The sequence below is a fragment of the Eutrigla gurnardus genome (assembly GCF_963514095.1).
Source record: "Eutrigla gurnardus genome assembly, chromosome: 6".
Lineage (NCBI taxonomy): Eukaryota > Metazoa > Chordata > Actinopteri > Perciformes > Triglidae > Eutrigla > Eutrigla gurnardus.
The window spans coordinates 11,445,857-11,463,022 of NC_139920.1; the positions used below are offsets into that span (position 1 = coordinate 11,445,857).

Genomic DNA, 17,166 nt, shown 5'->3' on the forward strand with positions numbered 1-17,166 from the left:
AACGTCTTCTCACACCGGGGAGCTGGAACCAAGGAGCGTTTGTTATGTTTGCTTGGAAATGACTGATCGATTCTCTAAATAGCTGCAGATTCATTTTTTTTTTATCTTAATTGTTTCAGCTTTCAGGAAAAAACAACTAAATAAATAAGTGGACGAAGATAACAGATGCAGACACAGGGATGGCTGTGTGGTGCAATGACAATAATATTGTCAATATTATTGCTTCAATATATTTCAGAAGAATTATGTTCTATATTATTCATAGTAAATGTATCATAGTATATTTTGCCACTCAAAATTAAAGGACTCCACAGTGCACCCGAGGCAAATCCATTGTAACGGCAGACTATCGATGTACATATCTGTGTTGATAGAATGTTTGAAATAAAACCAACCTTGTATTTTTAAGGATTTATGTCTCAGCAGCAGCAGCAGCATGTCATACTTCCTAGTAGGCTATGGCAGCGGCGGAGTGATATCACCTAGCACTTATAAGTTACCGGTTCTATAATAGTTTGTTTACCTGCTGTCATTGCTACAGACGCAGAGTAGCCTGCAGTGCTAGTTTCTTCAATCTCACAGAAATGGACACTTTTGGAGAATATACTGAAACGAGCGTCTGTGGAGACCGAGATAGCCCCCGCTGGAGCTGAGAACCGGGACCAAACAAACGGAGACTGGTGGTGCCAGGAGGGAATCCCCCACAACGCGTCCGAGGGTTAACGGGTCTACGGACAGAGCAGAGGTTCGGGTTCGCGGTGCGTAATTGTGGGTTCTCATGGCCGTTGGCTGCCCGGTCTTTGGGTGAGGTCCCAGGGCTTTTCACCCAGGTCTGAGGGCATGAGTCCCGACAATTCGTCCTGGTTCGATTGCCTATTAACAGTATTTCGGGCGGCGCGTCTTAGAGTTTTGAGTCCGACGGTCCGCATGTGTGGATTCGTGGAGCCGCCCGCTGCCGGTCTGCGGTCCAAGGGCTTTTCACCCAGCTCTGAGGGCACGAGGCCCGAATATTCGGCGGTGTTCATGTGTCTATTTACCGGAGGGAATCCCTGCAATGCATCCGAGGGTTTACGGTTCTCCGGACGGAGCAGTGGTCCGGGTTCGCGGTGCGTATTTGTGGCTTCGTGTGGCCGTGGGCTGCCCGGTGTTTGAGTGAGCTCCGAGGGCTTTTCAGACAGCCTTGGGGGTATAAGTGCCGACAGTTTGGCCTGGTTCGATTGCCTATTTACGGGCAGTATTTCGGGCGGCGCGTCTTAGAGTTTTGAGTCCGACGGAGCAAAGTAAAGTTCCGCTGCTGCTGAGAAACTAGTTCCTCAAAAATGGATGATTCATGCGATGCGAGGTTAGTTTTGTTTCAAATATTATTCTATCAACACAGATATGTACATTGACAGTCTAGTGTTTCAATTGATTTGCCTCGGGTGCACTGTGGAGTGGGCAAGACTGTTTTTAATGCCTGTCCAGCTAGAACCATTGACTTGCGCTAGCCATAGCACAAGCGAACTCGGCAACTAGAAGAACTGAATGAAATTTCTTGAAAACGTCTCCAGACGTCTCAAACACACCGGCTCACTTGGAAAATAGGTCTTATGTCCAAAATTCTGAACTATCCCTTTAATACTACACAATATAATTTCAGAATGCATGTATGTTGACTATGATGTATGTATGTTGACTATGATCATAATCAGGGTTTGACTTCATGAGGATCAGGAAAAAGGATTAAACATAACTTCAATGCTGCTCAATATTACTGGCAAAATGCATCCCCCTTAAAAAGCCTTTCCTTTGCTGGAAGTCTTTGTTCAGCACTGCTGTGTGTTGTTTGGTGCAACTGCTCAAAATGATTATGGCAGCGCTGAACTGAAACCTGACAGCTCTGCTAATTCAGCCGGGGCCTGCGGTTCGACGTAATCAAAGCAATATCTTCCTTTAGCATAAATTCAATGGACACTTTGGGATCCGATGAAATGTTTTCCACAAATAGTTTCACCGCTTGAAGCAAGAAAAGTGAAGACAGTTTGCCACAAAAATGCCATTTCATTTTTCAGGCAAAGAAACTCGGGGGAAAGACATTTTGTTTTGAACGGAAGTCTTAACATAAAACACACACACAAATAAAGATATATAGATGTGCACACACACACTCACTGTCTTTCCCTCTACACCTTTTATTATTATTATTATTATTATTATTATTATTACTGTTAGAAGGATCCGTGGACAAGTTTAGTCTCACCTGGGAGAAGGAGTTTGTCTGAGAAAAAAGGAGAATATAAAACAGACAGTTTCCTTCTCACTACTAATAAACACTTAAAACAATAAGTAATGTTGACTGAACCGATAACTCAGAAAGGATGTTGTCCAAAATAACGAAAGAAATACAAAAAGCAAAGACTTAAGTCAGAACTGACTGTGTTTTTCCCCATTTCCTATCACATTATTTCCTTTCATCTTGTGACTCCCACAGGTTGGGAACCCCAGATTGGTTGAAATATTATTTTTTTCTTTCAATCGACTAATCGATTAATCAACTGGCAACAGCAGCACACAGATTTAGAGAAACTATACAAACCAGCCTTGAATTAAGCAAACTGGAGAGTCAGAGGAAACTCATTTTGATGCTGAACGGGAGCAAACAGTTACAGTGACTCAGTCCAGTCGGGACCGCTGGGGGAAACTCCCTGAACTGCAATAGAGCCAAGGTCAGGTACAGGGTAGCTCATAATCACTGGAATTATTCCACATTAGATAAAAAATCTTCCTTTCATGTGCCAAAGCGGTTTTGACTCATTAAAAAAAAATCTCTGCAGGCAGGCAGTGACCTCTGGCTTCATCAAGGTATAATTAATGGCATTTATGTCTGAGCACGCTCAGTCCGAATGTGTGCACCGCCGGCTGAAGCAGCAAACTGTTGTTTAGGTCATGACAAAAAGGACCAGCTGAACTCGCTGTGAGCCGGCCGCTCAGTCACGAGGATCCCTGTATCCCTCTATGAGTCATCAGTGTTTAACAGTCAGAGACACTTATGGGCCAGCAGTCTGTGTGTGTGTGTGTGTGTGTGTGTGTGTGTGTGTGTGTGCATGAGAAAGACTGTGTTTCATTGTGGAATTGCAGTTTCAAGTCCTCAAGGCCTTTTTTAGGAGTCTGACAAACTGCATCTGTGTGTGTGTGTGTGTGTGTGTGTGTGTGTGTGTGTGTGTGTGTGTGTGTGTGTTGAGCTCACAAGCCTGAAGCCATTGCTGTCACTAGTCACTTCTCCCACTGCAGCCAGTCAAGCTGTGTGATTGATGTCTGATGCTGTGTGCACTCCATTCTAACTTTCTTTTTCAAGTCCAGATTGGATTGCCGGTGTTAAAATCCTTCACTCTGCCAATGATCCTTGAGTGTTTCCTATTGATCACAGGTTTCTTTTTCCTCGGGCAGCGTGCTCAGCGAAGGCTAATTTCCTCATTTATACAAGCTTTTAAGATGTATTTTGCTGGGACAGCTCCAGCCGCTCGCCAGGAGGCTTGGGGAGTAACAGATTAAGTGGAACTGCGTCATGTTTTAAGAATATAAATAAAAAACTGAACTCCGTTACAAAAAAAATAATCAGATTACCAACACATTTTGTAAAAACGGAGATTATTAGCAGTTACATTACTGTGATTTAATGATCTGTGGATTAGGTTACTTACTCTTATTTAATAGGTAAATAGTCATTGTGTCAGAATACCTTTTTAAAGTGACCCAGCCAACCTGGCCCTACACCCTGTACCCCGTATAGGTGGGTAGAGATTAAAGATGGAATCATGGGTACAAAAATAACCCCAATGCCGGAAATCAGCAGCGACAGTTTGTGGAATTAGACTGTGTATTGGTTTGTGTTAAGTGACACCCTGAGAGATGCAAGGTTGGTGTGTTTTCATACCTTTTATTACTAACCATCAACTTGAGAGCATCGGTTTGGATTTTGCATAACCAGGCATAATCGTTTCTTCTTTGAAATAAATGTTCTGTGTTGATAAAAAAAAGTGTACACCGAAGAAGGCAGAGCCGAAATGTCTGGATTTAAGTGCTCTGTTGCTAACACAAGAAGAAAACATAGCGAGCATGCTACTTATATATATATATATATATATATATATATTAATCTTTATGATTTGAATGTATTGTATGGTGTCTTTCATGCAAAGAAAGGCTCCTATAAATACAGTGTATTATTATGTATTATTATGTACACTGTATTATGAAATGGTATTATGTCAAGACACTCAAGATGGCCGCAGCGTGAGGGAGCGCAACGCAGGCGTGTCTGCTCTCTTAAAATAGCTCGACAAATTATCCTTTTTGTGCTATATACACCTTTGTCATATCGGAGTGTTTAAAGTCCTGCTTTTTCTCCTGCCTGTTGTTGTTTGGCACAACGTTTGGACAACACTTAAACCGCAAACAATGGCTGATCAACAAAGCCTGATCTCCCTACAAACTTTGTGGGACGGCATACAACAGATCAAGACTGAAATGCTCGCTCACCTTGATGCAAAAGTGGATCCAATACAAACAAAATTGTGCAACATCCAGGTGTCTCTGGACACTCTTGGAGAACATGTTTCCTCATTAGAGCATCGGGTCGGAGCAAACGAGGACGACATCACAAATCTCAGCACGCTTACCAAGGAGCTAACTAAGGACAATGCCTACCTGATGGACAAGATTCAGGACCTGGAGACCCGAAGCAGAGCCTCTAACCTTCGCTTTGTAAGGATTCCAGAATCCGCGGAGGGCCGTGATATTCTGGGCTTCATGTCCAAGCTAATCCCACACCTGCTCGGCCAGGAAAACTTTTCCACTCCGCCGGTCATTGAGCGGGCGCATCGCACACCTATGTTCCGCAACAATGACAGAGCAGGTCCAAGACCCATCCTGATCAAACTCCTCGACTTCCAGGATAAGGTGAAAATCCTTCGCCTTGCCAGAGAGAAGAAAGAGCTGGTGTTTCAAGGTAATCAAATACATATATATCCTGACTTCAGTGCTGAACTAGTGAAGAAACGCCGCTCCTTTGATCCTGTTAAACGGAGACTCCATGAGTTAAACTTAAAATACTCTCTCCGGTATCCGTCCACTTTGAGTGTCATTGTCAATGGGAAAGCACAGCAGTTTACCTGTCACAGAGCCGCTGAAGCTGCTTTTATGACCCTCTCAAGCTCTCCTGTGACTCCCATGAACTCTTCCTAATAAGAAAAGTTCACACCGAACCACAAGTGCTAATGCGGTAGCAGTTTCTGCAACCATTAGGCCTATATGAACAGAATCCTGCTGTAACTGCGCTTCTTTTTTTTTTTTTTTCCTCGTTGCCAGCCGTGAACGGCTGTTGTTTACATCTGGCTGTCATCCGGTGTAAAACTGAACTTTTTCTTCTTCTGTTGGATCTGTATGACGGCAGGCAGCCAGCTTGGCTGTGCGTTGTCGCCACCTACTGGACGGGAGTGTGGTAAAAATGAACAGTAGTACTAAAATGCTAGTTGTTTTCAGTTCTACTGACAGCTGAACGGCACGGAGCTATGTCACCACTTTTTTTCTTTTTTTTTTCTCCACCCCTTCTTTTTGATGCAGACTAACCTGTGTTGCAGACCATTCTTGGTCTTTGTCCCTCTCACGGAGATGCCTTGGCCTAGGATGGCTGGGGCCGCTGGGTCATCGTCTATGTTTTTTGTGTTTGTGTTTGTTTTGTGTTTTTGTGTTTTGTGTACCAGTTTTTGTGTCATATTATCACAACCCTCTATAACTTTTTTTGATCACCTTATCTGCCTAGCCCTGAACAGTGCTATTATTCATATAAACCTCAACGTTCTTACTGAATAATATTAAAGGTTTAAGAATCATTCACCTGAATATCCGAAGTCTTGTGCCAAAAATTGATTTACTTCGTGCATGGGTAGTCCAACACAATCCCAATATTATTACTTTGTCTGAAACATGGCTCAATAGCAACATCTCTGACAATGAAATAAAACTTGAAAACTATGTACTATACAGAGCTGATAGAGGCTCCAGGGGAGGTGGTGTGGCTACTTATGTTTCCTCTAATTTAGCTGCCGAGCTAATTATACCTACAGTTAAACCAATACATTTTGAATGCCTTTTTGTCAAAATCATATTTCATCACAATAAATATATTACTGTTGGTAATGTGTACAGACCACCCTCTGCCCCTGTAGAGTCTTCCAAGTGTTTGATGTCTACCTTTGATTCTATCTCTTCTAAAAATGAAATGATTATTCTAGGTGATTTTAACAAAAACTGGTTAGACAAGTCATCTGTTAAAGACAAAAATAACTTTGAAAATCGTAATTTAACACAACTCATAAAGGAACCCACTCGAATTACTCCTAAGTCTCAATCCCTGCTTGATTGGATACTTGTCACTCACCCTGAAAGATTTGTTGAAAGTGGTATTTTGTCAGACTGCTTCAGTGATCATTCAGTTATCTATTGTGTTTGGAAAATTAAAATTCCAAAAACACCACCAAAATTAATAAAAATCAGACAACATAAGAAAATGAATATTGACTTGTTTATTAATGATTTAATTTCTATCAATTGGGACAGGTACCAGTTAATACCAACTGCTCAGGATGCCTGGGACTTTCTTTACTCTGAGTTCACACAAGTAGTAGACAAACATGCACCTTGGAAAATCTCTAAGGTCAAGGGACGACATCTTCCCTGGATAAATGCCGATCTTTTAAGTCTCTTCAGACAGAGGGATAAGGCCTGGGCTAAATTTCGGCAGACAAGGGAAAATGCTGACTGGGAAACATACAGGAAACTAAGAAATATCTCCAAAACAATGACCCGTAATGCAAAATCTGATTATAAGGAATGTCTATCCAATAAGTTTAAAAATCCTAAACAATTCTGGAACAGTATAAAAACCATAATAAATACCTCTGATAAAAGCCCTATTAATAAAATATGTGATGGTAATACGATCATTCATGACCCCTCTTTAATTGCGCAAGTGTTCAGTCAGCATTTTTCCACAGTCTGTTCTGATTTAATTTCTGATTTTTCTTACAATTATTGTTCTTATAATATCCCTGCCTGTCATAAAATCACACCTCAAGAAGTTCAGAATGTTATTAAACAACTTAGTCTGAGTAGCGGCGCTGGCCTTGACGGGATGGAATCAAGATATATTAAATTGGCCTCCCATATCCTTATGTTTCCTCTTGCTGATTTGTTCAATTTGTCTTTTGCTACCTGTGAGATACCAGCAATGTGGAAATATTCACGAATTACGCCAATACATAAAGGTGGCGACATCCTTGATCCAAATAATTATAGACCAATATCAATAATTTGTACCATTGCAAAAGTATTTGAAAAATTAATTTTGAATCAAATATCAGATTATCTCAAAGTAAATTATATTCTGTCACCTTTTCAGTCTGGATTTAGACCTAACCACTCAACAACCACTGCACTTGTAAAATTGACTAATGATATATTTTCAGCATCGGACTCTGGTCATCTCACAGGAGCTATTTTTATTGATTTGAAGAAGGCCTTTGATTTGGTTGACCACTATTTACTTTTAGACAAGCTTCATGCAATTGGTTTTTCGCAAAATGTACTTCTTTGGTTTAATTCCTATTTGCACAATAGAAAGCAATGTGTTGTTTTTAAAGGATGTAAGTCTGATTTATTTGTTCAACAGAGAGGTGTACCCCAAGGTTCGACACTTGGTCCTCTTCTTTTTTCCGTTTTCATAAATGATCTTCCCTCAGTTTGTTCTAATACTTCAGCTCAGCTATATGCAGATGATACTGTCATTTATACCTCTAAATCTAATATTTTACAGATACAAAATGCCCTTCAATCAGACTTTGATGCCGTACAAACCTGGCTCTCATCTAACAGACTGCTGCTCAATAAAACAAAATCTTACTCCATGGTCTATGGTACAAAACATAACTTAAAATTGAAATCTAATAACTTAATAATAACAGGTAATGATGGTATGAATCTGCATAGAGTTGAGCAATTCAAATATTTAGGATTATGGCTTGACTCAGAACTTACTTTCAAACCTCATATTGACTTCATTCTTCGTAAAATCAACTTTGGTATCAGTGTTTTATTTCGATCCAAGAATTGTTTTACACTTAATGTTCGAAGGAAACTTGCCCTACAACTTATTCTACCTTTTTTTGATTATGCTGATGTAGTATATCTAAACGCATCTAAAACCAATCTTCTACCCCTCAACACAGCATATAATCGTCTTTGTAGATTTGCTCTTGGTTGTTCTTTCTACACTCATCACTGTATCATGTATAATGTACTCAACTGGCCCACCCTCAGCATAAGAAGACATAATCACTGGTTACAGTTTATTTTTAAATGTATACACTGCAATTATCCTGCTTATTTACAACAATTTTTGATTCCATATTCTACAACATACCATTTACGGCACTCATCCCAGTACTTCTTCCTTACCCCCACAGTGAACAAAACAATTGGTAAAAGAGCATTTATGTACAAAGCGCCCTCAGACTGGAATAATCTTCCTTTAAATTTACGCTCATTGACCTCTTTTCATAGGTTTAAATATTCTGTGTCTTCTTATTTTGAGTTAAATTGCACATGCTTCAGATGAATTATATCTTTTTTTTTTTTTTTTTTCTTTCTCCCCACTGTAATTTTTAATTTGAACATTATGATATTATTTTACATTTCTCTTAGTTTATTTAGGCTATTGCTATGGCCATTTGCGGCCATTGAGAGGTTGTGTCCATTTTTTTTTTTTTTTTGTATTCATTTCTTTTATGTCTGTGTTGATGTCTGTTGTCTTTGTTGCTGTATGTTTGTAGATTGTTGATTGTGTCTTGTCTCTTTTCGGTTTGTAATGTATATTAGGACCCCCTCGAAAACGAGAGGATTCCTCTCAAGGGGTTTATCCTATCAAATAAATTTCTGAATGAATGAATGAATGTACCATTTCTCTGTTGCTGCAACAATTTGTGAAGTCTTCTCTGATGTCCTCCAAGCTTCATACTGTTTCATTAAATTGAACGCACATAGTTCATGAGGTTTTCATATTCAAAGTAATGCATCCGGTAGATCTGGCATTAAAGGGATATTTGGATCCAAACAAAGATGGTGTTAGTTTGTCATTGCATTTGCTTATCTTTATGTCCTTGTATCATAGTTTGGATGCAGATACACGATACTTAAATAGAAAAGAGCAGCTCTGACCACAACGCCCTGCTGATTACAGCCTGCACTCTAATTGTCTATCATTTATTTATATACACATGAGTAGTAGACAATAACATCTATTCGTCTAAAACACCATCAGTGCACACATTATTCAACTAATGTAATTATGCATTTAAGTAAATCCAATATCTTCTCTGTAATCATGACTGATTTTGTTGGCGCTATGATGATTCCTACGTTTATCAACCCTTTTATTTATTTTAAGGAGTAATGCTGCTGTCTTGTTCCAGTGAATTCAAATTAAGCTGTGTATTTGCAGAGAGGAAAAATGGCAGCAACTGTGCACCAGTTCCCACGGCAACATATACTCAAGGTTGAAGTACCACTCCTTACGATAATGAGAATTCAGAATCATATTTTCCAACATGGCCATATAGGCAAGTTTTATAGCTACTACGGGAGTGTCGTAAATTAAAAAAAAAAAGTCTGTTGTTGTGTGAGAGACGCACCTGTGCCACAGCCACTTGTGTCTGCTGCTGTTGCTGCTGGAGCTGCTGTTGGAGCAGCTGGATCTGGTGGTGGACTGACAGGGGAGCAGCTGGTGGCAGCGTGCTGGATGGAGGAAGCAGCATCCTGGGGCTGGACATCAGCAAAGAGACCTCCTCCGAAGGCTGATACCAGGGGGAGAGAGCAAGTCAATATTTAGTGGCAGAGCAACTACAACATTCAACAAGTAGCCAGAAAAGACCATTTTGGACCATTTGGACCTAACACTGACTATATACACTGACTATATACATATACATATATATATATATATATATATATATATATATATATATATATATATATATATATATATATGTATATGTATATATAATATGTCTAGCTAATAAACACAGTGAAGCAATTTTCAGCTAAGAGACACATTTTTCTCTCAGGAATCGGTGGAATCCAGCCCCAGAGGCCTTTTATTCAGCAGGAAGGAGGCAGATATTTTCAAAAACTTGAATTGACAAAAAAGTTTCCAGACTGATAGAAATACACAGAAGAAGACAAGACAAGTTGCTCCTTCTGGTGAGACACACACACACACACACACACACACACACACACACACACTATATATATGAATATATGACGGTTGGCGTGTCTGAGACGGATCTTTTAGGTTAATGAGAGGACATTATCCAACTTGATATGTTTTTGGCGCCATATCAAATAATGAATAGCAAAGCAGAGTGCTGTGTGCGAAACAGAGAATTTGTTGGACACGTCGGATCACGTTAAGTGCCGCTGTCTTTTCACGGAAGAGGCTCGGCTGCTTTAGCTTTGACACAGCAAGTGTTGTCAGGCAAACAGGGAGGGTTCGATGACTGAAAGATGATTCAGCAGTCAAACCAGCAGTGAGGGTGGTGGTGTCGGTGACACGGTTGGCTTTCAAGCCCCGTGGAGGAAGATACTTTTCTCGATTGTAGAGAAACAGAATAGGAAGACACAATTCAACTGACTGTCAGCTGCAGAATGAGATACAACACAGATGGAAAATAAATTCCCATTCTTAAATACATTTGGGCAGTCGCCTACAACATTATCCCATAAAACATCCCATATTTTACCTCTCTCCCTTCAGTTCTTATATGTTAGTTTAACCAATAACTATTTCCATAAAAGTAAAATATCCGCGTTTACTGTCGCAAACATCCACTGTCGTCATCCACAGAATATACGAGGAAAACGGTTGGATGGATTTTTCTTGGTAGTGCAGTGAGCAGCGAATACAGAGAGAAAGAGAGACAGAGGCAATTTAACATTACAACAAATGACTGCTTTCAATGTGAAAGTGTCCCTCAGGGCCTGTTGTCAAACCATGTCGATAACCAAAAGTGCGTATAGTTGTCAAAACAGGCACAGCGGAAGGTGAAGAGAAAAGCCAGTTCAAATAAGCGGATACTTTCTGACAGTCTCTCCTGGAAGGCATCCAGGTGTTCATGTGAAAAGTAACAGAAATAACTGCGAGAGCTGCGATGTGCTGAAGGTGTGTGGGGGAAGGGAAGCTATTCGACCGTCCAACAAGCAGTTCTGGAGAAGCTTTCAGAATAACAGCGTTGAACCAAGATCAGCAGCTTTTAGCCTCTTTTAGCCCATCCATTGGATCATGCACTGCATGATTAAGTCTCACTGCTCTCATCAACCCCCTACATCGTTAGCAGCTGTTTTCAGGCAAAAACGTTCATGCAAGCTGAGTGTATGTCACCTGCCCATCACCAACCAAAGAGCGTGGGATGAGAAAAATCCCAGCATCTGCAGCTAAAGACCAAGAGTTTTCTTTTCTCTCTCTTCATTTCAATCATTGAACACATCATTAAGGTCTGGAGGCAGGCATGTTAAACCTAACTGAATATTGAGCTTTAAGAAAACAAAACAACATTTTTTCCCTGAAACCTTTCCTTGTTTTGAGTTTGTATTATTGCATCCCCATCAGCCACTACAATTATAAAAAAATAAAAGCCCAAATAGCTATGAAGATTGCATGGTTAATTACTTTTACTAGATAAGAGATGTGTAACAGGGCAATTCATGTTAGAGGTATTCAGTGGATGAAGATGATTGAGAAAAACACATTTGTCATTATGTAATGCATGACTTGTGGGAAAATGAAAAGTCCATTCATAAAAAAACTACAAATGATAATATCTCATAAATATGAATGATATGAATCATCTCTTAAAGCTGGTGAACCTGGAGATTAATTATAGGACAGATGACTGAGTGAAGTAACAGTAGCACTGATCCACGGTGACCAAAAATTTTATTTTGAGAGACGAGCACTGAATCCAATATGAATGCTTATGCAGAAATTTGAATATGCAAGTAAACAGATATGCCCACACACACACACACACACACACACACACACACACACACACACACACACACACACACACACACACACACACACACACACACACACACACACACACACACACACACACACACACACACACACACACACACACACACACACACACACACACAGAAAGCAGTTTGTTGAGCAAAGAACTAAGTATTCAAACACTGTTGTAGCCTAAACTTGTTTGCCGTAGTCAAACCCAATTACAGGAGACAGCAGTCGAATATTCAAGCTGTGCGGGGGAGTCAGAGAGGAGGGAGGAAAACGGCAAACCAGCGAAATTCCTCATGATAACTCCTCGAGTCCGGCCTGCCAGAGGGAAACTCTCTATTACCATCTAATTCTCACACATGCACTTGCTAATACAGACTCTTAGCGGGCGTCTGGACTCCGAGACTGAGGGTTAAAACAGGTGAAATTGAGACGGTAAGGAAACTGAAGATGGATGACACGGGATAAAGGACGTCTTCATTTCTCCTGCTCCAGCTGTGATTACGCTAGCTGCTTTCTATCTGTCAAACAGACTGTCCCCTCCCACACACACACAGACAGACAGACAGACAGACAGACAGACACGCAGGCAATAAAGCACCGAGAGGTTAGACAGGGTCTGGCTTCCTTCACTGCTGTCAGCCTCCGCTACAGATTTACAACTTTACCGAGGGAGAAAAAAGCCTGGGTGATCACTCTGCAACGTCAGACCCTACCACTAACTGTAACAATCATTATATTGCCGTAAAGGTAGTGGAGAGGATCTGGTGAATAAGTTCACATTAAGCTTTGACACTGTTAAGTATCTGGTTTCTATGATTAAATTAGCTAATAGAATGCTTGACTTGTTGCTAATTTGACATCCATGGTGACAAATTCTGCACATAACTTATGATGTTTAACATGGAAGAAAGTCTGGCACGTTGGGAAAGTTTTCCAAGTCATTGCAGGAAGATTTAAATGCATCGAAATAAAACCACCTTACTAAAAGCTATAATCAATATTTCGCTATGAGCAATGGATCAGTTGGCTATTTGTTTTCAAAGGGAGATCATTGTAGAGATGAACGCACTGAGAATCATCACAATTTCTCCTCAGCTCTACAAAGCGTTATAGCATTCATCACCGTAATGTTCTGTTTTTCTCATCGTGTCCCTTCGGCTGCAGCAGGTAGGTGTTTTCAGTGAAACAGCTCTACAAAGACACTGTACGCTATGTGCCCTGCACTAAATGGCAGATGGACAAAGTTAGTAGCTGATAAACAGAGTTAAACATTTGTCAGCTTAAGAGACACATTTTTCTCTCAGGAATTGGTGGAATCCAGAATCCTCAGAGGTCGGCCTTTTATTGTATGCTGCAGATGTGGCTCTGTGTTTCCTGTGTGTGTAAGGAGTCAATGGTTTTCTGACAAGTTTCTCACCATACTGACTGGAAGGTAAAAGGGGGTTAAAGATTACAACAGCTCAGAACCTCTGGGACAAAAGTCTGCCGGAGCAAAACTGAAGAACATGTTGTGGCTGCACTGCATGTCGGCTTCCTGAGGGTACTGCTAGTGGTAACCTTGCTATCATGCCATCACTTGCTTTCACATCTTTGTCTAGTTATTTGTGGGGAATAACTAAAATAATTGCAATACAGTATAAATACATGATAGAAGAAAATACATGAACAGAAAAGCAAAGCAGTGTGAACAGACTTTCTGTCTAAAGTAAGATAAAACAAATTGTGAAATAGAATAGATTTTGTTTTTTGTGACCTCTCAGATAAGGCTTTCCATTTCCTTTTTTGAAAATGCACAGCCTCAAAGCGAGACTCACGGAGCTTGTTAATAAATACCTGCACCTGTGCGACAAATTTAAGGATTTCTGTGTCTTTATATCAACTTGACTGCCAGTGTTGCTCTTTCACCACACCCAAGTTATTCTAAATGCCATTCTTGTTTTTGTTTTTAATGATGCTATAAAGTCACACAAGTACCAGCATTTCTTTGCATGTCCATTTAACGAGAGCTGTGGTTATAGTGGTTGTCCTCAGCGTTGGCTCTGCTGGTTTTGGTCACCCCTAAGGCCTCCACACCTAAACCCTCAGGGACTTAACCGATCTGGTCGCCTGGTAAATAGTTGCGTGTGAGATGCTACAACCTTGATGACACCAAATCCTGTTATGCAATTCTGGGTTTTTATTTTACAGTTTTTATTGCCTGATTGTAAAGTCTTCCGGGCTGCTTGCCTTACGAGACGAGGGTAATTGGCAAATTATGTATTTACTGATTTTGTCAAAACAGCTTCAAAAAGCAAAATGAAAAGAAATGGCTGATGAATGAAGCAGTGTGTAATTTAGCCCATGTTTAGATCCTCCGATTCCATAATTCTTAAGTACCATCTTAAATCTTTAACGGTAATGTTTCTGTGTCACTTTAATGTCAGGCTAAACCTCTTTGTGTTTAACCTTTTATTTTACACCACCGGGTGTGCAGCTGGATAGGTTTGAAGGACAAACTTTAAAGAAACTTACGCACTGAATGCTCACAAAATATATTGAATGTCAGCGAAGAATGCGGGCTAATTTAGTGAAAAGTAGAGTGATAGAGCCATTGAAAGGAAAGGTGAGAGGGGAGAAATAAAGAAAGAAATAAAAGTGTGGAACTTAAAGTGTGACAATCATTTGAGGTGTGTGGATAACCCTTTTAACTGTTGCTGTGACCATTTGGGCTGACGTTCATGAAAACAATGACTGTGCTGATCAAAAAACCGCACTAAGCTCTGCTTAAGGGGAAAAGGTGGCTGTTTGAACACACTAAGATTACCAGACATGTGTGTGTGAAAAAAGATGTAGATGGACCCACTCAAAGATGAGCAATGCTCAAATGTTACGGTCTGTACTAAAATGCTACGGGTCGTACAATGGCGGGATTCTTTTGGCGACTGACCTTGTGATTCCCTCCCTCCTGATCACAACTTTACAAGTACACACACACACACACACACACACACACACACACACACACACACACACACACACACACACACACACACACACACACACACACACACACACACACACACACACACACACACACACACACACACACACACACACACACACACACACACACACACACACACACACGCTGTTCAAATGAAATAATTTAACTGCAGAAAAATAAAGAGAAGTGAGCCAAGCAGGGAAAAACTTTGCCAACATACAGTTTACAGTCAATGAAAAGTTGAGAGGCTGTGGTGTGTGTCTTTGTCCTACAAGGTTGCTGAGAAGACAAACAGAGAAAAGAACGTGCGTGTGTGTGTGTGTGAGAGAGAACTGTAAATCTGTCAAAAAAGGAGCTTTGTGGAAAGTCCAGTGGCTCCGGTGTAGATGCACTGGAGCACAAATTAAATTCTCTCATGACATTTATTAATCTTAATCTTCCTGGCACCACAGACACGGCTTCATAATGTGTATCAAAGCATCCATTTCCCTCTCACACAAACAGTAACACTGACTTCTTCACGTAGAGTGAACCTCCATCCTCCCTCCTGCATCCTCCCTCCTCCATTGTCCCTCCTCCCTCCTCCTCCCTCCTGCATTCTCCCTCCTCCATCCTCCCTCCTCCTCCTTCCTGCATTCTCCCTCCTGCATTCTCCCTCCTCCATCCTCCCTCCTCCTCCTTCCTGCATTCTCCCTCCTGCATTCTCCCTCCTCCATCCTCCCTCCTCCTCCTTCCTGCATTCTCCCTCCTGCATTCTCCCTCCTCCATCCTCCCTCCTCCATCCTCCCTCCTCCATCCTCCCTCCTCCCTCCTGCATTCTCCCTCCTCCATCCTCCCTCCTACAAAAGTCCTTCATGTCAACATCAAAGGCCAGGTGAGTAATCGTACATGTGAAGGCGGCATTCAGGATTATTAGAATGGATAAAAGCAACAACTAGCTAAGCTTCAACAGAGAAGTGCAGACATACTAATGCTCTTGGTGCTCATGTTTGGATGCAGTCGACCCTAGAATTCTAAGTGGTGGGTTTTCTGTTTGACTATTAGTACCATTCACATTAATAAGATAATATTATGATGACGATTTTATCCTGTGGGTAATGGGGGCGGGACTAGATAAGCCTTGGCTTCTCCCGCTTTCCCTTTCGGCCATGTGTATTGTATTATTTGAACAAAGTGTGATGATGATGATTTAACTGACATGCCCGAAATAAATAAATAAATAATCCAATTAAGTACATTGTTTATTGGAAAGAGAACATTACATTTACAAGTAACAAAACAACTGACAAAAAAATGTCAGAAACACAATCGAATGCAGCAGCACGAAAAGACCATCACTGATGCGTCTTTTCAGCAGTGACTGAATACTAAAAACATGCAGTCAGGATCAGTTTTGAGATAAGAATAACACTGATATAATGTGATATAAACACATTCTTCAACATAATGACCCCCATAATACAACAGTTTGGATGGAACAAACAACAACTATTGGATTAGACTATTGGATTGGACTAAAATGATGGACGGACTGAATGAGCAAACAACCAATGACACCTGGACCACATCAACTAGTTATGAGACAACGACCCAGATGTGTAAAAGGACCCCCACCCTCCTACATGTGTGCCTGTGGCACCAAGGACACACACACACACATATACACGCGCACGCGCGCGCACGCACACACACACACACACACACACACACACACACGAGCACACGTGCACACACACACACACAAGCGTGCTCTGTGACTCCGTGATGCCAGTCAGTCGGCCGATGTTTGCAAAACAATGATCAATGATCAAAAAGCTGCAATAAACCAAGAAAAGGACAGGAAATAAACTAAAAGACATTTACAACACAAAACAGTAAAACTGGATTCTATTGCCTAGAAATGTAGCAGCAAAGCTCAACGGGGTAAAAGGGAAAGTGCCACATATCAGGCCATGCTTCAAAAACTGGGAAATGGGTGTCAGGCTGACATGTCTACTATAAACTATAAGACCCAAAACATTCAGTCACCATCTTTCTGAGCATAACGGCCTGTAACTAT

The 17,166-nt window shown here is 40.9% G+C and overlaps 1 protein-coding gene across 3 annotated transcripts in view; it reads right to left on the minus strand.

Moving 5' to 3' along the window:
- Window positions 1-17,166, minus strand: part of LOC311014599 (carboxyl-terminal PDZ ligand of neuronal nitric oxide synthase protein-like) — a 172,848-nt gene that overhangs the window by 41,064 nt on the left and 114,618 nt on the right. For all 3 annotated transcript variants that reach the window (XM_084011295.1, XM_084011296.1, XM_084011297.1), the window contains one exon: window positions 9,726-9,887. In XM_084011295.1, the coding sequence (XP_083867421.1) occupies window positions 9,726-9,887 (162 nt within the window). The remainder of the gene's footprint in view (window positions 1-9,725; window positions 9,888-17,166) is intronic.